This window comes from Camelus ferus, chromosome 25 (assembly GCF_009834535.1).
Source record: "Camelus ferus isolate YT-003-E chromosome 25, BCGSAC_Cfer_1.0, whole genome shotgun sequence".
Lineage (NCBI taxonomy): Eukaryota > Metazoa > Chordata > Mammalia > Artiodactyla > Camelidae > Camelus > Camelus ferus.
The window spans coordinates 34,927,236-34,953,977 of NC_045720.1; the positions used below are offsets into that span (position 1 = coordinate 34,927,236).

Genomic DNA, 26,742 nt, shown 5'->3' on the forward strand with positions numbered 1-26,742 from the left:
GAATCAACAGAATGTTGTAATCCAATCATAAAGGACAGTCAAATGGAACCAGCACAATTTTTGAAGGCAATGTCAAAATTAGCCTCATCCAAGCTTAGTTATTTGGAGAAAACAAGTTTTCACGCCAATGGAAGTAGCAAAAAGGGAAATATAGTGACATAAGTGTAGAGGTGATCATGATGTTAGTACCATGGTTTTAAAAAGTGTTTTAATTTTGAAATTCATCTTTCACCTAGCTGGAAAACTAATTGACTATATTTCCTAAGACTTGTGTCTTCATTTAACAACAGACTTGCAATATCTTCTGTGTATGCCAAACTTTATACTAGGTTGCAGGGAGAACAGAGCTCATTAAAATGTACCCTCACTTGTGCAGACTGGAATGAATGGTTACGGATTCTTCCCATCCCTGTGTCCTGTTTCCTTAGCAACGTGACTCCACCTTTCCTTCCACTGAGTGGTGAAGTCTTTTTTTCCAGCGTCTTGAACTTGTGACTTGTGGCTGATCTTGTGACTTGCTTTCCTCAGTAGAATGTGGCAAGAGAGACATTTGCGGGAGTTCTCAGCTATGGGAGTTCCAAGCCTTGCAGCCTCCAGACTTGCTTCCTTGGAATTCTGCGGCTGCTATGGGAAGAAGCCAGCATCCTTGGAAATGAGAGCCCACGTGGACAGCGAGAAGCCCAGCTGAGAGCCAGCACTAATTTTCAGTCACATGAGTGAGGCCATTTTGGATCATCCAGTCCCTGGTGAGTTGTTAGGGATACTTACGGCACAAGTAAGCCCAGGTGAGACGAGGAATGAAACCATCCTAGTCTAGCCTGAATCCATGGCCCATCATATCATGAGCTAGTAAATATAGCCACTGAGTTTTGGGGTGGTTTGTAACATCACAGTATATAACTGCTCCTGAAGGGTTCACTGCCTAATGAGTGTATTTCCATGGGTTTTTCATTCTAAAAGATTTACCCAGGAATTCTATATTTAGGTTTCTGAAAATTAAACTCTCTGGGTTTCTCACATTCATGTATGTATTCTGTTTTTCCTTTTAGTCCAGATTTTCTGGATATCGTGTGCTACTTTTAAACTTTGCTGACAAGTATTTATTCAATTTTAGATCCAGTGTTTCAAGAGAAATTACCCTTGGGTTTATGTGGAACTCCTACTTGGCAAAAGCTGTTTTATACCACAAGATGGGAGGGGGGGACCTGCGACGGGAGGGAGGGACCTGCGACGGGATGGGCTCTAACCTGGATTTGAATTCATTGTGAGAAGTGGGGCTGTAGTTCTTCTTGGACAGGTTATTTCTTCTGACTTCTTTTTTTAATTAAAAAAATATTTTATTTATTATCGTATTTAATTATTTTTATTTTGGCCAGAGGGAGGTAACTTAGGTTTATTTATTTCTGCTGGGGATTGAACCCAAGACCTTGTGCATGTTAAGCATGCACTCTACCACTTGAGCTGTACCGTCCCTTCTCTCTTGACTTCTGATCCTGAATGTTCTAGACTCCTTTTGCTCCAATATCATTTAAAATAGAATTTACAATTCAGGGATGCAGATGAACCTCCCCCCCCAAAGAAATATTTCTTGAGTGGCATATAGAAGAGATTGCCTTTCGATGGTTATCAATCAGATAAAATTCATCACACCCTAATGGAGTTTTCCATAGCGAGAAGCCCCATCTGGGCTGGCACCAAATGGGAGTTTGTCTCTACTCATGCATAGGAGAGCTTCCTGATGGCAGGGGGTCTGCTTCTTTGGTACAGGGACACGCTCCTAAATGAATGAAACTGGGCTTGTCTCCAGGAGATCCAAATATTTAGGATCTTTTGTGTAACATGGTGTGTCTGTCTTTTTCTGAAACTCCCATTGGTTCTCAGTGATATATTCTTTCCTCTTTGTGTTTGTGTGTTGCATTTCTCCCTAATTTATGGCAAGAATTAAAGCATTGTAACATTTAGTATTAATTAGCTTGTATTTCTCGGTACAGAGTAGGAGAGAGAGTATACTGCTTGTCTCTACGTATTTAAATAAGCGATCTACAGAGGGTTTCACAAGTAGAATCACAGTCTCATCACCAACATCACACGGCTTTAGTCATGAAGAAGTTACGTAGCAGTTTTAATGACTTTGTGATATGTGAGCAGTTTTCCCTTTCATCTATCAATTGCTTGCCTTATTTTACTTTAAGATTCTCAGAAGTAGGTTCAGTTGACCCTTGAACACCATGGCAGTTGGGGCAGCCACTCTCTGCAGTCAAAAATATGCATATAATTTTAGCTGGCCCTTCGTATCTTTGCTTCCTCCATATCCACGGTTCCAGACCCAAGGATTCAACCAGCTGTGGGTTTTGGATCATGTTGTACTGTAATATTTACTATTGAAAAAAATCCACATGTAAGTGGATCTGCACAGTTCAAACCTGTGTTCTTAAAGGGTCAACTGTATTTGGAAAGAATAAAGCTTATTAAAATACCAGTTGAGGGTACAGCACAGTAGTGATTTTATTAAATGTATACAAAATGCTAAACTAGTCATTGTTTGGAAGTTTTAAACGTTGTAGAGATACCAGAGGAGCTCATTTTGTGTCTAGAGAGGATTTGGAGACAGGACTTGTTTTTTATGATCATCTGTCTCTGCCTATATTGAAAGGTTCACGTATTAAGCAAAAATGTAGGATGATTAAAATCCAAATTTTCTCCAGTGCCCCTACTTGCCCAAAATGGTAAAAGCTCACAGTACTTTTTGAGGAAACCTGGCAGGCCCATAGTTTTTTGGGGGGAAAAGCGAGAGCAGATGATTCTTGATTCTTGGTTTCTATTGTGTAGCCTTGTAACCCCACCACCCTGCCCACAGCTGGTGGGACCAGGGATCGGTGAATGGATGAGTTGATGACTGGCCCAAAGAGAGCTACGGGTCAGTCAAGGCGGGATGGCCAATCCAATCCACTTTTGGGGAGAGTGAATTCCATTCACTCGGAGAGAAGGTAGCAGTAAAGCAACACAGAAGCCAAGAGACATGGAGACAGGAAGCAGAAGGCATGAAACAGGAGTAGCTGTGAGTAAGAAGCCACAAGATATAAAATAAGAGGGGGGAGAACCTTGATGAGTGCAGTAGAGGTTGTCAGTTCCTGGGTCACCACAAAGCAGTGCCCCAGGACAGGGAGCAAGGGAAGCCTTCTGTGGAGAGACGACAAAATACCCAAAGATCAGTAACGTCTTCTGTGGTGGTGCTCACCTCACAGCCATACCTCTTATCTGAGAACGCCCTTCTTTCACACTCAAGTCCCCTCTGTGGCAGCCATGTTTGTGTTACATAGCCCCACCTTCCGGGCCTCAGCTGATTGGATCACGAATGGCAGTATCATCCTCCCTGAGCCAATCAGATGCTCTTCCTTGGGGCTTTGGAACTGAGACTGAGAGATGATTTGTCTCTCTATGTGGCTGCAGCAAGGATCATGGAGCTCTGGTGTGTGGAGAGAAAAGAAAGAAACAGATGTGCAGCAAGAAGCAGACCTGAAGGGACCATGTGGAGAGAAGGAGAGAGACAGTGTGAGAGCCTTGGTTTCTCATAGCTTTTCATTTCCAGGCTCTGATCCCTCAAAGAAATCCTGCAGGGTGTCAAGATACCTGCATTTTTAATAACATTCTTTATTTTTATTTTTAATTTTTTTTTGGTGGGGGGGAGATAATTAGGTTTGTTTATTTATTTATTTTTAGAGGAAGTGCTGGGGATTGAACCCAGGACCTCATGCATGCTAAGCATGCACTCTACTGCTTGAGCTACAACCTCCCCTCAAGATACTTGCATTTTTATAATATCCACCACTATTTTAGAAATTAACATGGCTCAAGGTAGTGTCCAGGTTTTGTAATGAAGAGTCTCAATGAGAGCATAAAGCTAGTGTGAAGATCTGCACAAAATTTGTGTTCCCCGTGAAGCTCAGCAGGGCAGCTGTCAAGATGGTTTCTTGCCTCTCTTACAATAAGTCCCCACTGGGTGTGTCTCATTTTCTTGCAACTTAGAAGGGACCAGCAAACATAGCTGGAGAATCTGACATAATGGAACCAATGGAGTTAGACCTTCAAACATCAAATACCAATTTCTGTGCAAGGATACGTCTGCTATTGTCCATTCTCACTACCCTTTGCTCTGTATGTCTGTGTTCCTGGAGGGCAGGGGCTGTCTCCGTGCAATAGGAATGGGGTAGCCCCATGCTCAATTTCTCAGGCTCAGGGTCCCTCTTTCCCTGTTCCAAGTCTTACTGTGATACTGCCCATCCATGCTGAGAAGACTTGGCCTTCTTAGTGAAGAGATACTTTCGTACCAAACATGGGTTCCAATGGTTGTAACTTTACTGAGGGCAAGGGTTGGGTTGCTTTCATTTGTGGACCTTGGAGCACCTGGCCGAATACCTAATAGGCCCTTCATCAAGAATTATCAAGTGATAGACTGAATACGTTCTTTTTCTCAATGGCAATTTGAAGGTACCAAAAGCAGGATAGAAAAACCTGAAACCAAATCACCTCGTAAATGATATAATTTGAGCATGCAAGTGGATAGATGCTAATAAAATTCATTAGGGCGTTAATTATGATGCTGGTAGCTGTGCTATGCAATTTTTTAACCCTCAAGGTGTGAATGCCCTCATGTGGGAAACAGAAGAATATTGGGTCTGCCTGTCATTTGCAGGGAGCTTGCTTTTCTCTACCTCAGATTGTGCTTTAATTTTGAGAGAAAAATGACCATCCCAGTTGCTGCTGGGTCATGCATCACTCCTGTTGAATTCCCCAGGAGAGAAGACGTCACAGTTTCTTGGAGGCTTCTGCTTATTTCACTCATCAGAGGAATGTTTATAGTTTTCATGTGAGTTTTAATGGGCAGAAGCATCTGTTCCCCGTCCATCTGTGATGTTTTGTGGATATATGAGAATCCCCGGCTGAGCACAAACCATCTTTGCTGTGTGTGGGATGCTAAGAAAAATAATGCAGACCAAGGACAAAGAAGAGAGGAGTGAAGAGTGAGTGGGGGGAGGTGGGAGCCGTGAATGGGTGGGTCTCTGGGCGCCTCTCCCTGAGCCAGCTGATGGCGCTGTGTGTGGCCTGTCCCTCCCTGGGGGTCTGGCTGGTCCTGGTGGATCGCAGGCCCCGCCGCCCCTCCTCTGGGAGCACAGCCAGCGGGTCTGGTGGGCCACTTAGTTCCATTGTATGGAGCTGCTCCTTTATAGTAATTGTGCACCCCTTGCATGGGGAAAAGCAGAAACATGCTGGCATGCCCCGCACATGTTCTGCATCCGCCCCAAGTTACATATAATCCCCCAAATGCCTATATTTCCAAGTCCTTGCCTTTTTTTTTTTTTTTTTAAACCTTGGAGTGCTTCCTCTTTCCCAGCCCCGTCCACATGGTGGTGCGGGAACACGCACAGAACTCGTGCAAACACAACCCCACCAACTCCTCTCTGTATTTCAAACCTCAAACAGAAGTTTCCTCTGTGAGATGCTCTCTGACCCACTCAGGCACGTAGTTCATCGTCCCCCCCTTCTGCATGCACACTCCGTGGCAGCCTGTCATGTCCCTTTGCAGCGATGGTTTTGGAGATGAGGGCTCTGTCTCTGAAGTCAAGCTGCTTGACTACGAGTTACAGCTCCAGCACCGGACTGTGTGAGCCTGGGCCAGTTACTTAATATCTCTATGCATCAGTTTCCTAATTTGTAGAATGGGGAACCTATTAATAATGACCACATACGGTTGTTGAGAAAATTAAGTGAGATGATACATGGAAATCACAGTGAAATGCTCAGCTCAGTAAAGCGCAGCTATTACTATGACTATTAACCCCTCAGTTTTGCTTCCTAACCATATTGTACAGGGACTGTCTGCTGGGTACCCTGTTCCTAGAGACGGGCATGTAATAGACCTTTTACATCTATTTGTTGAGTTAAATTGTCGAACTGAAGGCTCCCACTGGCTTGCTAAATCAAGTTCATGTTATCTGGAATCAGAAGTTGGGGTTCACTGGATTATGCTCTGACTCTTGGTTTATAATTATATATCCATCCACAAAAGATTAGTACTTGTAATTTCTTTTTATAATTGAGCACCAATTTCTACCTGTTAGACCTAGTGGATTTTACTTAGCCTATTTTATATTATTGCCCCCTTTCTTAACATTACCATAGAATCCTGAGCTTTTGTTGATTCAACACTTTTAAGATGATCCTAATTCTTGTTTTCTATTTGAGACTAAAAATTTTACTAATTTGCTAGTGTGACCCACTCCAGACTGTTACTGCCAGCAGACATGAATTCAATTATATACTTCCTCCTAAAATTAAAAAAAAAATAGTTTGAGTTCAAATCTCAACCTTACCACTTTCTAGCTGTGGGAACTTGGGCAAGTTAATTAAACTCTGACTGTTTCATTTTCATCATCTATAAAATTATGACAGTACCTAGCTCGTAGGGTAGAGATATTCTGCATTCACAGTGTGTAAAATATGGAAATATCTCAATAAATGTTATTTGGTATTGTTCTCATCATTGTTATGAGTATTATTACATTTAACAGCTCATCTTAACTATCACTACTGTAAAGTCCTTCTCACTCATTCTATCTGGAAGTAATCTCATTCTTTATTTGATCATCCAATATAATTATTAAATGCCAACTCTAAGCCTGGCAGCATGCTGGACACTGTCTGTGCAGAGGTAAGCAAATCAGATACAATTCCCACCTTCATGTAGGTTCGGGTTTGAGAGAGTGAAAAACCTCAGCGTGTTCTCAAAGTTCTCAACCCACTGAGATACAGATTTAGGAGACAGGTAGATGGAGATAAAAAATAATAGCTTACTTATAACCATGTCTGAAAGGTGTTAACCACCCATGTCTTCAACCCAACTGTTCATTCTTTTGGCCTTTCTAGAAAGATTTATCACTGAAGAATTTCTTGGGCCACTGTAATTGGCTAAATCAAGGCTTTAGCCTTAGGCTGGGTTTGACTCCTTGGGTTAGACAGTGTCGTTGATTTTTCTGTTGCTGAAGGAAGGAACCTCAGGAAAAACATCGTGTTGGCTGGGAAACCAAGTGTTCATTGGGCCAAAGTTTTTAATGCAGCTTTGGGGTAATGCTTTGATGGATATGGTAATTTCTGGACAAAGGAACACCAAATTTTGTGCTCCTTGAGGACAGGAACCTGGTCCTGTATAACTCTGTGTCTCTGGAACTTAGGATATTGTTTAGTAATATTGAGTAACAAGTGCTCAGTATTTACTTAGCTCACATTGCTGAACAACAACTTAGTTGAACACAAAATTCCAGTTTGACAATTATTTTTGCTCAGTACTTTGATCTTATTATGTGACTATCTACTTGTTTCTTGGTTGTATTTGAGAAGTCTGGTGTCCAACTATCTAATTGTCATTCTTCTGTTCCAAGGGGTAATCTGTATTTTGAAGTTGGAATGTACTTCTCTCATCCACGTTCTTACTTTTACTAAATGTATGTAACTATAAAATAGGAACGTGGAGTTTTAAAAAATTATATAAATTATTGCTCTGTAGATATTCTGCAATTTGCTTTTTCAAGTCACCATTATAGTCTCAGTATTTATCCATGTTGATACAAGTAGATCTACTTCATTCATTTTCACTGCTACGTAGTATTTCATTGTAAAATACTGCACCGTGCATTTATTCATTGATGATCGTTAGGTGGTTTCTGATTGTTGCTATCACAACCAGTGCTTTAATGAGCATCCTTGTGTCTGTCTCCTGTGTAATATACAAGATGCACATTGAGAAGTAGAATCAGTGGATCACCAAGGATGTGCCCATCTTGGATGTTGATGGTTGATCTTCAAAGTGGCCATACCAATTCACACTCCCACCAGCAGGGCATGAGAATCCCCCCTTTCCTCACATTTCCATCAACCTTGGTGTTACGAGACTTCTGAATGGGTGTGTACTTGACCCTTACTTGATACATTGTCTCCAGCATTGTTATTCTCTTTTAACAGATGAGAAAACTGAGGCTACATAATGGCAAGCTCAGAGAAAGAATGTGCGAATGAATGAATGAGAATATGGTCATACTTTATTTGTGACTGATTCTTTCTTTTTCAGAATAAAAGTTCCATGAATGTTAGTAAGTACCTTATCCCCAGCCCTTAGAACAGAATCCGATAAAAGGCAAATGCTCAGTCGTTGCTGTAATGAATGGAGGAGTCTGGGCAGACAATATTGCTTTCTTCAGGAGCCTCTCCTCGGCCCTCGGAGATACATTCTGCTCCTACCCTGCAGGGTTTTAGAAGGAGCGGCAAAGGCTCCTGTAGCAGGCTGGGCTAACGGAGGGGAGGAAGGGTGACAGCTAAGAATTTTTCAATGGAAAATTAAATCTGCTCAGCGGGAGTCTGATGAGAAACTGGGGCCAGCCTGAAGGAGGATGCAGCTGGAGGCAGTGTCCATCTGGCTCCCACAGGCCTCTAGATGTTGAGAGGTTATTCTTAGCCATCTTTTCTTCAGTCTTTATTTTCTCATCATCAGGGCTCTCTTGATTTTGCAATTGAAGCTTTCCCCCCGCCTTCTGTAAAGCAATGATTTTCCATATAGCAATTCTTTCCTTCTTTCGACTTCCCAAAGTGGGTGGGAGGTTCTTTTTGCGCTCAGACACGTTGCACACTGCCTCCCACCCAGCTCCTCCCAGGGCTTTTGTGCCTGGTGTAGACCTGTGATGTGTCCCGGGTATTTGACCCCAGATCCTTGTTTGTTTACAAAGAACTTAACCACACCACTCTCCTTGCTAATTATTTTTTTTCCTAGTAACATCAATAGTGGTACATTTCCCCCCTACCTCCTTCTGCCTCGTGTGTCCTGAATTCTGCTGGATTGATTTAACTTGAGCCTTAAGAGGCAGCAAAACCGAGGTCAGGTGGCCAAGCTCCAAGTTTTGGCTCCTGCGTCATCATCATAATCACTTGCACTGACACGAGGCTCTGTGATTAATAAATCCCCCCAACACTCAGTAGCTCTTTAGTGCTCAGAGCAGAAGCGAAGAAGCCCAGGCCTCTGGAGTTCAGTGACATCCCCAGGATCATGTGGTTAGGAAGAGGAAAGGCCTAGGTTAGAACTTGCTTTTCTAATGCTAAATCCCCTATCTTTTCTTACAACCTTCGCAGGGGTCACACAGTCAAATGCCTTAGAGGGCCAGAGAGAGAATCTAAATGAGAGAGGTTGGCTGGAGCAGAAGACATTAGGGACTAGTGAGGACTACGGGGAGTGAGAGAACATGCTTTGCCAAAAGGATTCAAAATGCCAAGCATTTAAAAGCAGTTGGGGGGAGGGTATAGCTCAAGTGGTAGAGCGCATGCGTACCATGCGCAAGGTCCTGGTTCAATCCCCAGAACCTCCTTTAAAAATAGAAAAATAAATAAACCTAATTACCTCCCTCCTCCCCCACAAAACAATAAAATTTAAAAAAGTTTTTAAAGCAATAAAAAAAACACATTTATTTGATCAACTATTCAGTGCCCAGCCTATAACCTCCCTTTGTTGGTAGTAGAAGTGGGTGGTGTCACCTTTACCGCTGAGAAGCGCTGACTTGGTGGCATGAGTAAGCGTGACCGTGGCTGCAGGAAGTCTCTGGTGTAGACGAGGGAGTGTGGTGTGGTAAAGACTGAGTAATTCTCTTGCCTCTGCAGACCCAAGGCCCTGAGCTCGCCCATCACCTGTATCGCCTTCCCTAGGACCTTCAAGGGGTGAGATTCTGAGCAGTGACACTGATGGTTGGGCAACTGCCCAAGGCCCCAGCCCCCAGCCCTGGCCAGAGGTCCCCCTGAGACAGAGCCCCATCTCTCCCTCCCACTCTCACCTCTTTGAAATCATGGGGCTTGGTTGTTCAGGTCCCTATGCTGAGACAAAGAGTGACAGTGACAGAGACAGGGAGGTAGGCCCCCAAGGGAACCCCAAGTTCACCTTCTATCCAGGGCATAGGACCTGGAGAAAAGAGAAGAGTGTGATTCATGCCTTTAAGTAGAGAAACCTTCCCCATCAGTAAAATGTGGCCCAGTGAAGGTCCTGGGCTTTGGCCAATCAAATAAAAATGGCTTCTCTTTTGAGGGGGGTGGGCTGAAGTGGGCCCAGCATGGAAATGAGGTTGATGTGTCTCCCCTGCTCACATCAATGGTTAAGACCATGGCCCCGGAGAGTGCAGCTCTGCTACCTACTGGTTCTGTGAACTTGAACAAGTTTTCCCCCACATTCTTCAGCATCTTGGTCCAGGAAACATGGGTGGATGCAGTGGTGACGAGGACTAGCTGAGATAAGAGATGCATGTCGTTGAGTAGATGCTAGGAGTTGCCTTAGTTTGGAGTTCTGCCTCGTAGCCCACTCTTCTCCACATTCACTGAAACCCGAGGAAGCCCTCAGATGCCGGCAGAACAATTCAGAGGACAAGAAATTACAATATTCTGCCAATTTTTCTTCTTCAGAACTTGCCACTTGCCCGAAGGCCCTGATTCCACCTTTTTCCCTCCAGCCCTATCCCCTCAGATGGTCCCTGTGCATACTGGACAAGGTAGCGGGGATAAGGTTTGGCTCTCAAATGTGCTTTTTGCGAGGTGTCTCTGTGACTTTTGTCTCACTATTCACTCCCCCTTAACGCCCATTCAGTTGCAACTTTTCCTAGCTAGTGGTTTTTTCATCTGGCTTCTTGTGGGACAGAGAATTTAAGAAGGCAGCTTCTGTTAGTCAAATACAACAGTGCTGTCCTTAACCCAATCAGTCGTGGACTGAAAGCACCCCCCACCTCATCTTTTAGGATTGGTGTGCCCCACATAAACCAAGGAAATAGTTCAGAGTGGCCGCTGCCTAAGCATAGAATTAGGCTCTCATTAATGGGAAGAATTAGGTTCTTACCAATGGGCAAAAGAAGAATTGAGAGGCTAGATGTATACTTATAAACTCCGATTTATTCTTATTTCTTACTCCACATAATGTTTCTGTTCAGACCAGTTGACAGAGTAGGAGGCCCAGTATGGAAAAAGCATGGATAATTCTGAAACACATGTGACATGTGTTTTAGCATGGAGTCAGCAGTGTAATTTTAGACCATCTCCCTCTGTCCCTCTCTTGCTCTCTCTGTCCCTCCTCGACCCCCCACATCTGTAGCCATCCCCCTCCTGGCTAAGCCCAGAAGAAAAACTCGATGGAAATAAAGGAAGTTACGACACCAGGTTCTAGTTTCAGCTGTGCCGTTTACTAACTGAGTGGTAGTCACTCCTCTGGACATCAGCTTCCAGTTATGTATAAAGTAAGTATTAGGTTGCGGCCAGAGCACTTGAGACTAAAAGAGCTCTGAGTTTTCATCACTCTGTGGTCCCACCTTTGCCACCTTGGGGCCTGGCACGCCTCAGCAGCTGGTCACTGGCATAATCACCAGAGTGGATAACTGCTGCAGGATATCCGAGAATGGCCCCCATTCACAGCACAGTCCAGCCACTCAAATAGATGCTGGTGCCTCTGGCTGTTTTCCGATGCCATCAGCCAACCCAGAGATGAGGCTGGCTGGAAAAATGGATGGATGCGTTGGAAAGGCCAGTGTCATCTCCAAACACAGCGTCGGGGAAATGCCCATGTCCCCAGAAAGAGGTCACTGTCACCCTTCAGCTGGTGGTGCAGGGCAAAGCGCTGGGCAAGCCAGGCTTTGAATCCTTATGAGAGCTGTGTGACCTTGGGCAAGCTCTCTGGCTTGTTTATCATCTTCTCCTGCATGGAATGGGGGTAGCAGTATAGCCACCTGGCAGAACGGTAGTAAAGACAGATCCTGCAGAGGCCTAACAGTACCGCCTGAGTACGGGGACTCAGAGGTACTCCGTTAAGGGTAATAGAAATGGCTGTGGTTATTATTATTATCCTGTGACCTTTACTCACAAGAATCACTGGGGGACTTGGGCCCTAATGTCTGGCTCAGGGCTCCTCCCACGGCTGGAGGCACTGGCTCCATGCCCAGGCCAAGCCGTGCCAGGAAGCCTGGTACAGAGATGCTTGCCCGTAGGGATGGTGATTAAACTCCCTGAGTGGGGAGCCTCGGCAGCCCAGCCCAGAGCGGGAGGGAGGAGCAGCGGCAACATTTAGCACAATCTGCTTGGATCCTTAATTATTTTTCCAAGACTTTTTCAAGATCTTGTGCCCTTTCCTCACCTGTGCCTGTCGGAGAAGGGAAACCAAGCGGTGTCGGGCTCCCCTCCTCTTCCAAAGAGAAGGTGACAGGAGCAGGCAGAGGCTGTTTTCGTTGCAGGAGATGCGGCTAACACAAGCCCTGGCCACTCAAGGTGATGGCAGCCCATCCTAAAGGCTAAATCTCCGCCCACTCCCGGCTGATCCCTGTTTTTGTTCGTTCGTTTGTTTGTTTTGTTTTGTTTGTTTTTTGTTTTGGCGAAACTGGGCTTCCAATTCAAACCTGCCTTTTCCTCCATCCTTTATCCGGACAGCTCGCAAGTGTTTTGCTGGGAAGCGCGATTAACAGGCACTCAGTGTGTTTTCTCATCTTTCTGTGTCCACCTGGTAAAAATAAAATCAAATAAAGGAGCCCCGGGATTGAATGGTTGTTATTTTTCAAAAGGGGAGAGAGGGGTCACATGACTGCGAGTAACTGATTTCGTGAAGTGGCTGCAACTCGGGGTTTGCTGCAGAGCCGCCCCCTCCCGGCGGGGGCGCTGACGTCACGGAAAAGCCCCGCCGCGGGCCGGCCGGGCTCGTATAAAGCGCGGGGCCGCGGCGGCTGCGGACGGCGGCGCGGGCGGCGGTACCCAGGGCGGCGGCGCGCGAGCCTCCCGCGCTCGGCGGCCCCGGCATCGCAGCGCGCGCTCGCGCACAGACCCTCGGGCGCCCACCAAGTAAGCGGGGCGGCCGGGGAGGGGGCACCTCCCGACTTCGGGGTTGGGGGTGGTGGTTGGGGAAGGGGTGGGCGTTCCCTGCCCGCAGAACTTTCTAAGTTGAGAAACGAGCCTTTGGAACGTGCGGTCTGTGCTGCGGTTTTCCGGTCGGGGGCAGAGTTCAACGTACAAAGGATGCCGTTTGTCATCAGCAGGTTCTTTAGTTCGGTTCAGTAGGAGAGTCACCTCTTCCTACAGATTGTGGTCAGAGGGCAGCCCTCAGTGATACTTAGGGCTTTTGGTGTTTGAATTCAAGTCGGCCAAGGGAGGCGATGCTTATAAGATTAAAATAAAAACGGCTGGTCATCGTGGTTAGTGGCCAAAGTATTGGGGTGTAGACTGTGGGGTGAGTGTCGGAAGGGGTGTCTGTGCATTTCTTGCTCTCACGAGTGGGTCTTGCTGATTAAAATGAGAATGCTTCTACTTTGTGTCAAGGACCCTGGGAGCACAGACTTCCGTGCAAGGAGAGGGAGTCTTGAGAAGGGAAAGTTGTAGCGAAGTTGTTGAAGGTTTTTTTGGGAGAGTCTTTGGGGGAGTTCTGATTTGCTTCAAGAAGGTGGAACTCTGAGTTGAAGTAAAGAACTCTCGGAGTGGACATGGTTTGATAAGAGTGAAGCATTTTCTCTTAAATTTGACAGGTCTGAACGTGAGCAGGTCACTTCCCTGCGGGAAGGACAAGGTTCGCGACTGGGAAGTTTTAAACACAGTATCTGTGGGTGAGAGGACAGAGCTGAGGCACAGACGTCAAACAGAAATCTCCCCCCTAACCCCCAAATAATAGCTTATTCAGGGAGCCAGGGAGCATCAGGGCAACTTTACTAAACATGGAAGTCCCAATAAGAGCTTGTCCAGTCCAGCCAGGGGGAGTGATGTCATTGTCACATGTTTCCCACTGAGGCATAAAAGCTTGCTGGATGCTGGTGCAATTAAGAGCTATGTTTAGACCAGAGCAGCTAACCTGGCTCGCTGGTCCCCAGCTGCATTAACTTGTTGCTTTTCAAGCCGTCTCTGGAGGCTGTTGGTTCCTTCTGGCTGCATCTGTGCCAGCTCTGAGTGGGGAATCCCAAGGCTTCCTTGAGGATGGAGGAAGTCCCAGGGCAGTGGGCAATGCTAACGGTACTTTTTTCTCTTTGCGAACGACAGTCTGCCAGAGGAGCTGATAACTAATAGAACATGAGTGTGTGTGTGCGCGCGCGCTCAGTTGAAAGCCTGTTGGGTTTGGGGACTGCTTCATTGGGGTTCCTTATGAGGTACTGAGGTCTCACCTCATCTAATAAAATATCACCAGTGAATGTGTTTGAGCCCCCGAGCTCAGGCTCATGCTTACTCATGCTAACATCTTGGCTGCTTTGCTCTCCAGGACCCAGCGATGACTCTGAATAACGTCACCATGCGCCAGGGCACTGTGGGCATGCAGCCGCAGCAGCAGCGCTGGAGCATCCCGGCCGATGGCAGGCATCTGATGGTCCAGAAAGAGCCCCACCCGTACAGCCAGCGCAGCCGGCACTCTGCTGCCCCTGAGGACCACTGCCGCCGGAGCTGGTCCTCCGACTCCACAGACTCAGTCATCTCCTCCGAGTCAGGGAACACCTACTACCGGGTGGTTCTCATAGGGGAGCAGGGGGTGGGCAAGTCCACTCTGGCCAACATCTTTGCGGGCGTGCATGACAGCATGGACAGCGACTGTGAAGTGCTGGGAGGTAGGTGGCCCAGCCCCAGCGGGCTTCTGTCGTCAGCAGTGGTCCAGGCAGAAGGAGTGAGCGGGTGGGTCATTTATCTGCAGAGTTGGGAACTGCGATTATGCATTCTTGGCTCTGGCTGGGGAGCTGAGTCCCCAGAGAAGCCCTGGCATAGGCTCTTGGGACAAGAAAATTGAAATGCTCATAGCTAGAACCTGGGCCAGAAAGGGAATATCTTAGATTCCAGTTCTAAAGGGACTAGGGAGACCGGTTACAGAGGGTGGAGCTGACGGGTCAGGATCCCACATCTGGCGTTTGCCAGTTCTGACCTGGAGCTTTTAAGAGCTCAGTGTAGATATAGCCTTTTTCCATGGAGATACCTAAAACCAACCCGATTTGAAGATCTGTTAAGATGAATTCATTAGCGGGGAGGGTATAGCTCAGTGGTAGAGCGCATGCTTAGCATACATGAGGTCCTGGGTTCAACCCCCAGTGCCTTCATGGAAAATAAATAAATGAATAATAAACATTTAAAAAAGAGATGAATTCATTAGTATCTTTACACCAATATTAAGAGTTTTTTTGAGGGCATAAAATTGTTGAAAATCTGTATTTAAAATAGCACGGTATTTTAAAAAAGTACTGAAGTATGGCAACCATGATACATGTCTGTATAGAGTCTTAGAGTTTTTCAAGACAATTTTCTTGTACAATCTTATTTAAAGTACTTATTATTTGAGTCTTGCCTATTTCCAAAAGTGATTTGAGGTGACGTTATCTCAAAAGTGCATGTATCCCTCAGATATGTGTAAAGCGTGGCACTGTGTTCTGGGAATTAACATGAGGCTCCTGAGAGTATTCATATAGTGTCTTTCAGCCACGGCTCCTGTCTTAGACAATGCCAGGGTTGCCGTGTGGCCCTATTTGCAACTGTGGAAACTGAGGAAGAACCTTCCAGTGCTTGCCCCAGTGGCATGGTCTGTCCGTACTCTCAGTTGCAACTCACAGCTGAGTCACAGACTTCCCGAGTCGGAGATGCCTTAGTGATGAATTGGTTCTGTCCTCCACCTGATGTGTTGGAATCCTGCTTGTTCCTCGGGACTGTCAGCCCATTTCTACTAAATGTTTATTCTTCTAGGGTTGGGGAGTTCTCTGCTTCATGAGGCAGCTCCTGAACTGGGCTGTAAATGACGGCTTATTGTGGGAGGGGGGGGTGTAGCTCAGTGGCAGAGCATGTGCTTAACATGCATAATGTCCTGGGTTCAAGCCCCAGTACCTCCACTTAAAAAAAAAAATAAACCTAATTACCTCCCCTCACCTCATGATGATTCACTGATGGGACATTGATTTCTCCCCTCAATTCTAAAATCTCAGGGACAATATCTAAACAAAAATCAAGGGAGAACTCAGGTCAGTATCGTACAATTGATTTTCTCTTTCTTTGTAAAGGCTGGTGGGTGAGTGTCACTATTGGAGAAAGGGAGAAGGAACTAAGATAGCAGGAACTATCTAAAATGCACTTTTGCAGTGGGAAAGACACTCTGTTGGGTGCATTGTATTTGCTGTTTATTTTGCTCCTGACAAAATTCCTGTACTCATGAGTAAACTGAGTCCTAGGGACTTACCTAGAACCACCCTCTGGGGCAGCTGGGATTAGAACTCGGGCTTTTATCTTAATAGTTTGGTGTTGTTCTCATTCTGCCATGGATGGGGAACCTGCTCTGTACGAGGCACTGTGCTCAGTACTTCCCACAAGTATTTTGAGAATATTTTCAGAAACTGAACCAGTATGGTATTGCTGTCCCTATTTGACAGGTGAAGAAACAGAAGCTTATGAAGTCAACTGACTTTCCCAGGGTGAAAAAGCTAGTCCATGGTCTGGCCAGGATTTGGAGCTAGTTGTGGTCGAACCTAAATCCTATGTTCTTGGCCCCTGGATTTAGCCTCCAAATGCTGTTCAGTACCCCAGCATGTTGGGCTGGGCACCAGTCACATCCCTGGCTCTGTACGAGGCTCTGGGATACTCAGTGATGAATGAGGCTCACCATACATACCCTCTTAGGAAAGAGCTAAGTGTCAGTGGTCATCATTCAGAGCAGGGGAAAATTAATGACTACCTTCAGAAGTACCAGGAAAGTGCTTTGGGGAATAATAGGAAGAAGAGGTTAACAGAGAGTTTTTGTTTCTTTAAGAGGGAAGAATTGAAAAAGTTAGTGGACAGTAGACTTGCAAAAATACTTGTCCATTAGAGTGCAGTGGTATGTATCCAGAGGGAGGTATCCTCGTAGGCACAGAGTATTAAGAAGATTGACCCATCCCTGAAATTTGGGAAGGCGGGCTTCTATATTTGGGAAACTTCTTTGTTGAATGGGGTGGGGAGCTGGTAAGGAGAGTCCTTTCCTTATCGCCTCAGAGAATCTTTGACAATAGGAAGCTTCTCAGATGACTGATGTGTGTCCTAGTTGAGTGACTTAATTTATGCTGTCTAGGGTTACCGTACCTGTAGGTGGCTATTGAAATCATTAGTTGGCTTTTCTGTTTCCCAAGGCACTTCCCTGCATGGTTTTTTTTTTTCAGCATTAACCATAAGAAAAAAACAACTACACAATACTCGCATCATTATATCTCCAAATAAAGGTGGATGTTATTAATATTATACTGCAATAATCTTATGACTCTCTGTACACATTTAATGCCATTCATTCATTCATCCATTCATCCCTAAACTGTAACTGAGCATACACCATGGAGCTTGCTGATGACACTATGAGGCCACACAGGGTCATGGGGCTTCTCCCCTAAACATGCTTACAGCATATGCAATAGAGATCAGATATAAGCAACTATAAATCATGGACTAACAGGATGTGATGAGTGTCTTCAGAGAGGTACAAGGGCAGTGCTGTGGGAATTCAGGAGAAAATAAACATTACTTCTGGCTGGGGCAGTCAGAAAAGGGTTCACAGAAGATTCGGTCTCTGAGCCAGACCCTGAGGACACCTGGGATTTGGAAGCCCTGAGGTGGGTGAGAAGGCACTGCAAGTGCGCACAGGAGGTAGGGGCTAGGGCACCAGCCTCGCAGCCTGATGTAGGTTGGACCCCAGCTTTGACACTGACTTAGCTGGGTGCTCTTGGACAAGATACTTACCCTCCTCAAGCTTCTTAGTAAAATAGGGACAGTACCTATTTCATAGGATATTAAGAGGATTGAGGGAGATGATGGCTTGTATTAGGACGTAGCACAGTGCCTGGCACATAGTAAGTACCGAGTGAATGCTAGTTCGAGCTGATTCTGAATCTATTGCCTCCTTTCCTTGGGCTTATCTTCCAACACTGGCCCTTTGATTGCTTGAAGTCCTCATCCACTTTGGCCCCTCTTGGCTGGAGCCCTGGGAGACGTGCAGAGGAGACGCGAGCCACTAGAGTAGAGGCGAGTATCGCTAAGCAGGCGTTCCTTCCAGGGTTCCTGGGGGTCCTGTGGGCTCTGAAAGCTGAAAGCAGCTGAGAGTTTTGGGGCATGAGGGATGCCGGAGCCTCAGAACTTTCTAGGGGCTGCGGGAGCTGGCTTCAGTGGGCGAGAGAACTTCCCTGCAGGCTCACACACACCGTGCCTGAGTCAGCCTTGGGCAGCATGGTCCTCCAAGCACAGTGGGGCAAATGAGGAAAGATAAATCAAGGTGCATGAGTCCAGGGAAAATGGCTGCTGACCGCAGCATCCTAGAAGCTCCATCCCATGCCAGCAGGGTGCTCTCTCTTGCTGTGCAGAGAGTGAGTACCCAGCCCCGGCTCTGATGGAGAGCACGGGGAGAACCAGGGCTTCCCCGACCAGGCTCCTGAGAAGCCTTACTAGCCAGGAGGCCTTAGCCCTGTCTCCAGCCACCCTGACCCAGGGCAAATTTCTTTCTTTTCTTTCTTTCTTTTTTTTTAAAAATTGTTTTTAGGGCAAATTTCAAAGGACTCCTCCAGAATTTCACATTCTTTTATTCCCCCTCTTTTCACCTGATTAGCACTTGGAAAGTGAGTGACAGGGAGGAAGAAGGACTAACTAGAGCCTTGGTTACAGGCAGGCCCTCTCCTGTTTGGCAGGATCTCTGTGTGTGAGGAATCCTTGGGGCGTGCAGCCAGAGGTGATATATGAACCCGGGCGCAAGGCAGACGCACAAAGCAGGGCAGAGATGTATTGTTTCAGGCTCTTGGTTTTCCAACAAAGTGACTTCCAGGCAGAAGGAAGTCCAGACAGAATGATCCTGTCAGGAACCTTCCAGAACAGCAGGTCAGCTTGGCTCTACTTTTGCAGCTGGAATCTTTAGTTCCCTTTTTCTCTGGATGACGTGGTATCTCTTAAACCAAGAGAAAGTTTGAGGTTGTATTTTCCCTGAGCTATTGGAACACAAGTGTGTTTCTATTTGAATGACTGGAGGTTCAAGTGAATCCTTTGTGCCTGATTTTGGGTGGGGAGGGATGGACTGAGGGCTGAGAAAGTGCTGTTTTGAGTTTTCTGAGTGCAGGGAGGGCTTTCCGAGAAAAGATAAAAACTCTGAGGGAGTAAGGGGCCGTCAGCGCCCCTGCCCCCACCCCTGTCTGTGCTGCTCCAGCTTTGATGACATTTCAGACGTGCCTGTCAAGGTCCTGAGGTCCCGAGGCCCCACTCTTCAGTAAACCAAATGATGCAGTCCACCGCGATCCCATTTGTGATGCATGTTGTGGACGGCAACATGATGCGAATAGGTTTCCAGTCCCCGGTGGGAAACAGTTACCATGTTTAGAAGAACAAAAGCCTGAAGGACGTGGGGAAACTGACAGAAAGAACCACCCCTGGTTAATTTTCTTCTCATTTGTCCACGTGTTCCTTCCTTTCCCTCTCCTGAGTCTAATTCCTAGATGAAGAAACATTAAACCGGGAGCACTGTTTTTATAAACCCCTCACTAGTATAAAACAGGGAATGTCCTGGGTCCTCCAGCATCATGCTTTTCAGCTCGGATTTACCTAGAACGGGACACGGCAAGTATGGCAAGAACTGACTTCCTGCCTGTGAGGAAGTGATGATAGCAGCTAACATTTAATATAACATTCAACATACAGAATCGTCACACAGCCCTAAGGTGTGGGTACTGTTATCAGTCCCATTTCACAGATGAAGAAACTGAGGCCCAGAGACCCTAAGTAAGCAGTCCAGAGCCAAATAGTTAATAAGGCATGGCATCCAGATTCAGATTCAGGTTTCCTTGTGCTCACAGCTGCAATGCTATAGTTGTCATTCACTCCTTCGACAAGTATTTACTGAGCACCTACAATCTACCAGGGTGCTGGTGGATGCAAATCTCTGCTGTAACACTCTAGGGGGTGAGAGGGGCAGAAAATAATAAACTAAGTTAAATGGAGTCACGTTAGATGGCAATCCGCACAATGAAGTAAAGTAAAACGGAATGTATAAAGGATATTGGTAGGGGAGAGGTGATGTAATTTTAAATAGATGCTCAGAGAAGGCACAGAAGGAGGTAAGGGAATAAGCCTTTGGATATTTGAAAGAACAGATTCTAGGCAAAAAGAACACAAGAAAAATGATTTAAAAAAATCATTCTGAAGATCATAATTTTCAAATGATTAAATTTAAAACAGGCAACGTCATTGTGAAAATAGAGTGGTATGGGCTCGACTGTGTGGAGTTGATGGGAGCCCCTCTTGCACAACTCCCAGTTAACTCAGTTAATCCGCCCCTCCTTCCCCCTCCCTGCTGACTCTGTTGGACTGGAGCTGGCCCACTGTGCGGGATTCACCCTTCCCCTCCACTCCATCTGGGCTCGAGTGCAGGGAGGAAAGTTTCCATTATCAAGGAGAGCTGGAGGCTGCACTTCTGTTCTACTTAAGATGGAAAAACAAGGCCTGTTTATTCCTAGGGAACTGTATTTTTTTTTTTTCAACGAAGAAAACTTCACCGAAACAGGGATAGTCTCAAGATTTTTTTCTTCCACATCTCAGAAGAGGAGAAATGTCTCTAACCTAAAGCTCCTGAAACTGCTGGTGAAATTCAGTAAGCACCCCGCTGAAAGGCGCTGTGGATTTCCCCGTAAGGCTTATGAGCAGGGCTTACAGTTCCACTGGGCAGTTAGTGTTTCTCAGGGCAGCATCTGTGGAACCTGAGACAAAAGCGCTAATGTGAGTTTAATCTCCTAAATGGATTTCCTATCTAAAAGGTGTAGGAATGATGAAAACGAATGCTTTTCATTTCAGGGCTTTAGTGATACACATTCAGAAGACCTAGGTGTTCTGCCTAGTAAATACTGGAGGGATATATGTATGTTGTTGATGGTGATTAAAAAATAATTTATGTTTGTGAATATTTACACAGTTTCCTCTGTATATTTACATAATTAATGGCATATTTAGTAAGTTTATTTTCCAGCATAATTTTCCACATGACCCTCTTATATAAAAAGTGTTGCCTATTTGCCTGACTCCAATATCGCTGTTCTTTCTTTTCCAGAAGATACCTATGAGCGGACACTGATTGTTGATGGAGAAAGTGCAACAATTATACTCCTGGACATGTGGGAGAATAAGGTATGCAGGGCCTCGGCTCTGTGTGAACTCCTTCAGGGCTTGTGTTTGGTGCAAGGGTGACATTGCCCTTTTTGGTGTTCCAGATGAGGTGAACTCATTTCCTTGATTAAAAGCATTTACTTCTGAAGAATGAGACTGTGCTAAGGAACAGGTCGTTCGCAAATGAGCTCTGAATAACAAGCAAGTCGCCGTGATTTGCCCTTTGTTCTGCTCAAAAATGCAAAAAAAAGTTTTTTTGTTTTAGGGAAAGCATAGATGATAATTTTAAATGAACTAAACCACATGATGTGAAGTTGATACTCTCACTACTAGTTTTCAACATTTGCTTTTTAAATGTTTGGGGCTTCTGAGCATATATGCTGAACCTTCTGTTTATTGAGGACCCTCCTATGCTAATGAAAGGATGCTTAATTTCATCACTTGGGAGAGGCAAGAGTTGTTTTGGATGCCAAGAAAGGCTCACATTTGGTAGTTTAAATAAAATTAGAAATAATGTTTGGCAAAGTCGTATAATTTATCAACTCAAGCTGCAGGAGGAATTGGAAAGTAAAACTTTCTGGCGTCAGCACTGTATGAGCTAGCAGTCTTTACAGCCACAGACATCTTGCAGACATGGAGGACTGATGCATTTTAGGGAGTCAGAATAAGTTTTCTTCCTGTCTCATATCAGCAAGGGTGCTTTAGGATACACACAGAAACTGACACCTTTACCAGGCGAACCTGAGCTCATGGGAGATCTTGTCATTTCATCAGGGGGAGAATGAGTGGCTCCAAGACCACTGCATGCAAGTCGGGGATGCCTACCTGATTGTCTACTCCATCACGGACCGGGCTAGCTTCGAGAAGGCATCTGAGCTGCGAATCCAGCTCCGCAGGGCCCGGCAGACCGAGGACATTCCTATAATTTTGGTTGGCAACAAAAGCGACTTGGTGCGGTGCCGGGAAGTGTCCGTATCAGGTAAGAGGAGTGGTGCCAATTCCACAGACGCCATCTCTGGTCAGCTGCACTTTCTGGCAGTTGCTCTTCCCTTCCTCTTTCATGAAGCTGAAACCAGGGACTCATTTAAGATGCCACAGGGAATTTTATGCATACTCTCTAAGATTCCTGCATTCCCAGTAGATCATCTGGTCTACCCGCAGGATTCCACTCTCCCCATCCCCAGGGCTTTCCTTGGATTCCTTTAGGGAAGAGGTCATGCTCAGGGGTTTTACTGGCAGTCCCCAAACTTTTCTCCTCAGCCTTTCTGTTCTCTAAGGAGATCTCAAGAATTCCAGGAAGCGAAAGTAGCATTTTCATGTAAGAAGGATGGGAACTCTGATTTAGGGGAACTGTGGGAAAGAGTCTCACTGAGATTAAGAATTCTGCTTTGGCTGCGTCTGGTTCCTTTAGACCCTGGAAACACTCTCCCAGCCCTCACCCGTTGCCTCCTAAAAGTCAGTTAAGGCATCAATCTGATGGTGTCACATATACTTTGTCATACCTAGTTCAGGGATAATTCCTATCTGTTGAGTTGGCACCCAAGTGATTTTGGGGCCCTTAAAATTTTATTGGCCTAATACAGATTTAGTACAATGGTTAAAAAAAGCAAAACAAAACTGCACTGCGATGCTCTGCTCAGGAGAAAAGAGCCTGTTAGACTTAACAGACCCAACCAGTTTGGGACTGTCTTACTTTTAGGAAATGACTATCCACGGTAATCATTCTTTCCAACCAAAACTTGGACGCCTGGTCATCAAACACAGTGGAATATTTGAAATCAAAACTATTTCAGAAAAGTTTGTACAGTTTGCCTTAACTGTACTGTACATGTGTGAAATCCTCACATTTTTTTCAAAGTATCTCATCAAAGCTTACAAAAATTGTTTTAAGAGAGGAAAGCCAAGTTATCTTCAATTCAGAAAACTGAGAAGAAAGAGTTAAGAACATGAACTTGAGCGTGAAGCCGGTCTGGATTCACATCTGCCACTTACAGGCTATGTGAACTCCCTCAAGTTTTTACAAGACCCTCCTCCCACCCCAGTCTCATCATCTATCTGAAACACTGAGCTATACCCTCCCCCCAGGATAATGTATTTTTAAAGATTGTTGTGGACATTTAAAAGTATTTAACCCAGTTCCCAGCACATAGTAAGTGCAATAAATTCAGGCTATGACTTTGACTATTATAATTACTATTACCATATTTGATGAAATTAGACCTTCACACAGTGCATTTGGTGGGCCAGATCTAAAGTCCATCTCCCCTGCTTCCAGGAATCTTCCTGTGAGACTCTTTGCTTCTGTTTAAGCCCCGGGAGGACATGTGTCCCAGTGGCCTCCTGTCCGCATCACACGTGGGAGTGACTCAGAGTTACCTCAAGGACCATTTAAAATTAGGACTCATCCTGCTTGGCTCTGTGAGTGTAGGATCATACCCCGCAGCCCCTCTGACTTCCTTCCCCGCTCCTCTCCCCACCAGAAGGGAGAGCGTGTGCCGTGGTGTTCGACTGCAAGTTCATCGAGACCTCCGCGGCCGTCCAGCACAACGTCCGGGAGCTGTTTGAGGGCATCGTGCGGCAGGTCCGCCTCCGGCGGGACAGCAAGGAGAAGAATGAGCGGCGGCTGGCCTACCAGAAGAGGAGGGAGAGCATCCCCAGGAAGGCCAGGCGCTTCTGGGGCAAGATCGTGGCCAAAAACAACAAGAATATGGCCTTCAAGCTCAAGTCCAAGTCCTGCCATGACCTCTCTGTGCTCTAGGCACCCGAGTCACCCAGATGTCCCCAGTGGACATCACTGAAGGCCGTTGGGACCAATAATCTATATTAGATTGGATTCTTAAGTATTGTTAGATGTGGCTGGGAATTAACATGGTCACCTGGTGGGCAACATGCCGCATGGGAAATGAAAGGTCTTTGTAAAGAGTCAGTATTTATTTACAGGAAAAGCCTGACCTTTGCTACCCGAACACCCAAGACTCATTCGAGGCTGTGGTTGGTGTTCACATGTGGTTCCTCTCTCCTTTGGCTAGTAGAGAATTGAGCCTACAAAAGAATGCCTAGACATTTTCAGTTATTAAAATTTTGCCCAGGGTTTGGATATGTGGATTGAGGCTAATCAGTGGGTCATAAACAAATATAGGAAAGAGGTCAAAGGATTTTTTCCAAGGAGGCAGAACTCCTGTCTCTCTGCCTTAGATTCGTGGAGCAAGGATCATAGAACTGGACTCATCATGATCGTGATTCTTACTGCTCCATGAAGCTGTGAGAAGAAATGACGGACTTGCTGGAAAGGAAAAGCTTAGCAAAACAAGTTTTGTTCAATGCCCACAGTTGGGGATCCTGAAATTTGTAGAATTGGGAACTGATATATGTACCACTAATGGGTTCAAAAATTATATCTTTACTACTGTGTCTTAACAATTGTTTATTTAAGGGCAAAATTATTTTCATCAAATTCTATTTCGTCAAACCACCTTTTATGTTTCATTATCTTTAAAATCATAGGGCCATCATAAAAATATCTTTAAAATTGAATTGTTGAGAACGTAGAGTGCAAAGTGCCAAATTTTTAAGTATAACTGAAGGTCTGGATTTTTATAAAACAGAAAACATAAATACTTACAGTTCTTTGGGTTGACCCTTGTCTGCCACAGCTCTGCTCTATTTATTATTATTTTGCAAAATAACAACCGTTTTAACATTTGATAAAGCATATTTATGAACATGTTTCTTAATAAGAAAAATGCCCATTTTATTACCATTTTCTATCTTTTTCAGAATATGCAAGTTTTTACCTATATGTCTTATAATAAAAGAAATAAAATCGTTGGAAAAAAAGGCATTTCTAAATGTTTTTTCTCCCCAAACAAGATGATTGTGATCATTTTGATAATAGCTTTTAGAGCAAGCACATTCTAAAGAAACATATCTATTGTTTTATGTCTTCTGTTCATTGGCTACTGCCCCGTCATGGTCAAGTTTTAGAGTGTCCCTGACATCCCTCCTTTGGAATGTGATTCACAATAATGCAAAGGGAGTTTTGGCTGATACGGTTAGGAAGTATTTGGGGTCATGTAAATGCTGAGTTCCAGTAAAAGTGAGATGGACCTTTATCTTTGGTCTGGCGAATTCCTGATTCAACAGATGGGCCTCGCTTTGCTCCCCAAAGGCACCATGGTCCTAAGCTTGAGTAAAGCATTAGAGGAAATTACAAAGGATTAGGCAGGAAAAAAAAAAAAAAAAAGAAAGGAAATTGGTGATTTTCAGCCTGAGATGGAGCCAGGCAGAGCTTTAACCAAGTTCTCCTCCCTGATATTAATACGATTAGACATTAATCCACGTGGCTGCTTTCCAATGGCGGTGTAGCCCTTCTGCCGGAGTGGAACTTGCCGGTGGTCCCTGCCCACATCTCTGGTTCCCAGGTGCCCCCTCTTTCCCTCTCATCTCCCTGTCTTTCTGGCTTTGTGATCAGACACACACTAATCACTGACAATCGTGAGACCTCGCATGTTGCCCAAAGCGACCCAGTTTTACACGGTGTCTCTGCTCAGTTTTATTGGTTCTTTCTCCTCCTTTTTCCACGCTGAGAGCGATGGTTCCCATCTCTGCACTCTGCATCCCATCTCTGCACCCTTGCCCTTTGCAAGGAAACAGTACAAGGAGGTGACGGGGGTAAAGACTGAGGTTACACAGGCCTGGGTGAATCTTGGCTGTGCCATTGAACATCAGTGTGTCTTTGGAGTCGTTAAAGAGTAAACCTTCACCATTAGTTTCTCACCTGCAAAATGGGGTTGCTATTCTTACCCACCGTGTAAGGTTGTAAGCTGAACGTCTTTCGTCTGCCAGGCCGTCCAGGGCTCAGGAGATGGCCGTTTTCACTGCCACATGTCTTCCCTTCTGCAGAAATTAGAGAGAGTTTTATGTCTGTCTCCCCCAGTTGCAATGGGACTCCTGAAAATCAGGGATCACTACCTTTCCTCTCTCTCTCTACTCTCTTCAGTGCAGCTTTGCATATAGTGACGCTTTCATAGCGCTTCTTCGTGAACAGGTCCTCCCAGTGGCCCCATGAGGTTGACAGGTTGTTTTACAGCAAATGAGGCCAGGGGTAAAGTGACTTGTCCCGGTTTGTTCAGATGATAAGTGTCTGGGATAAGTCTGTGGTCCAAATGTGACTCATTTGCATCTTCTAGTATCCAAAACTGTTTCCTATAGACACAGCTCTTTTCATCCTCATGGACCACACACCTCCCATCCCCCAACACCACACATCCCACACTACACACACACATCCCACACCACACGTCCCACACACATACATCCCACACCACACACACACATCCCACACCACACATCCCACACATATACGTCCCACACCACACACACCACACACACATCACACACACACCACACACATCCTACACTACATACACACGCCACACACATACATCCCACACTACACATACCAAACATATACGTCCCACACCACACATACCACACACACACCACACACACACCACACACATCCTACACTACATACACACACGACACATACCCCACACCACACACACACACCACACACATACATCCCACTAC

General features: G+C 45.5%; 1 protein-coding gene across 3 annotated transcripts; it reads left to right on the forward strand.

Annotated features, from left to right (window-relative positions):
* Positions 1-609: 609 nt before the first annotated feature.
* Positions 610-25,262, forward strand: GEM (GTP binding protein overexpressed in skeletal muscle). Of its 3 annotated transcripts, none has more exons than XM_014565395.2 (5): positions 610-746; positions 14,291-14,630; positions 21,095-21,171; positions 21,925-22,129; positions 23,631-25,262. In XM_014565395.2, exons 2-5 carry the CDS (start codon positions 14,300-14,302, stop codon positions 23,906-23,908), a joined length of 891 nt encoding a protein of 296 aa, XP_014420881.1. In that variant the 5' UTR covers positions 610-746; positions 14,291-14,299; the 3' UTR covers positions 23,909-25,262. The 3 variants fall into 3 exon arrangements, with proteins under 3 accessions (XP_014420881.1, XP_032323935.1, XP_006192049.1); XM_032468044.1 differs by lacking the exon at positions 610-746 and adding an exon at positions 12,737-12,891; XM_006191987.3 differs by lacking the exon at positions 610-746 and adding an exon at positions 13,859-14,046.
* The last annotated feature ends 1,480 nt before the right edge of the window (positions 25,263-26,742 follow it).

Coding starts and splice junctions, on each gene's coding strand:
- GEM (XM_006191987.3), top strand. CDS start 14,011: ATGGAGGAAGTCCCAGGGCAGTGGGCAATGCTAACG. Junction 14,047..14,290: donor GGCAGTGGGCAATGCTAACG/GTACTTTTTTCT, acceptor TTTGCTCTCCAG/GACCCAGCGATGACTCTGAA. Junction 22,130..23,630: donor CCGGGAAGTGTCCGTATCAG/GTAAGAGGAGTG, acceptor TCTCCCCACCAG/AAGGGAGAGCGTGTGCCGTG.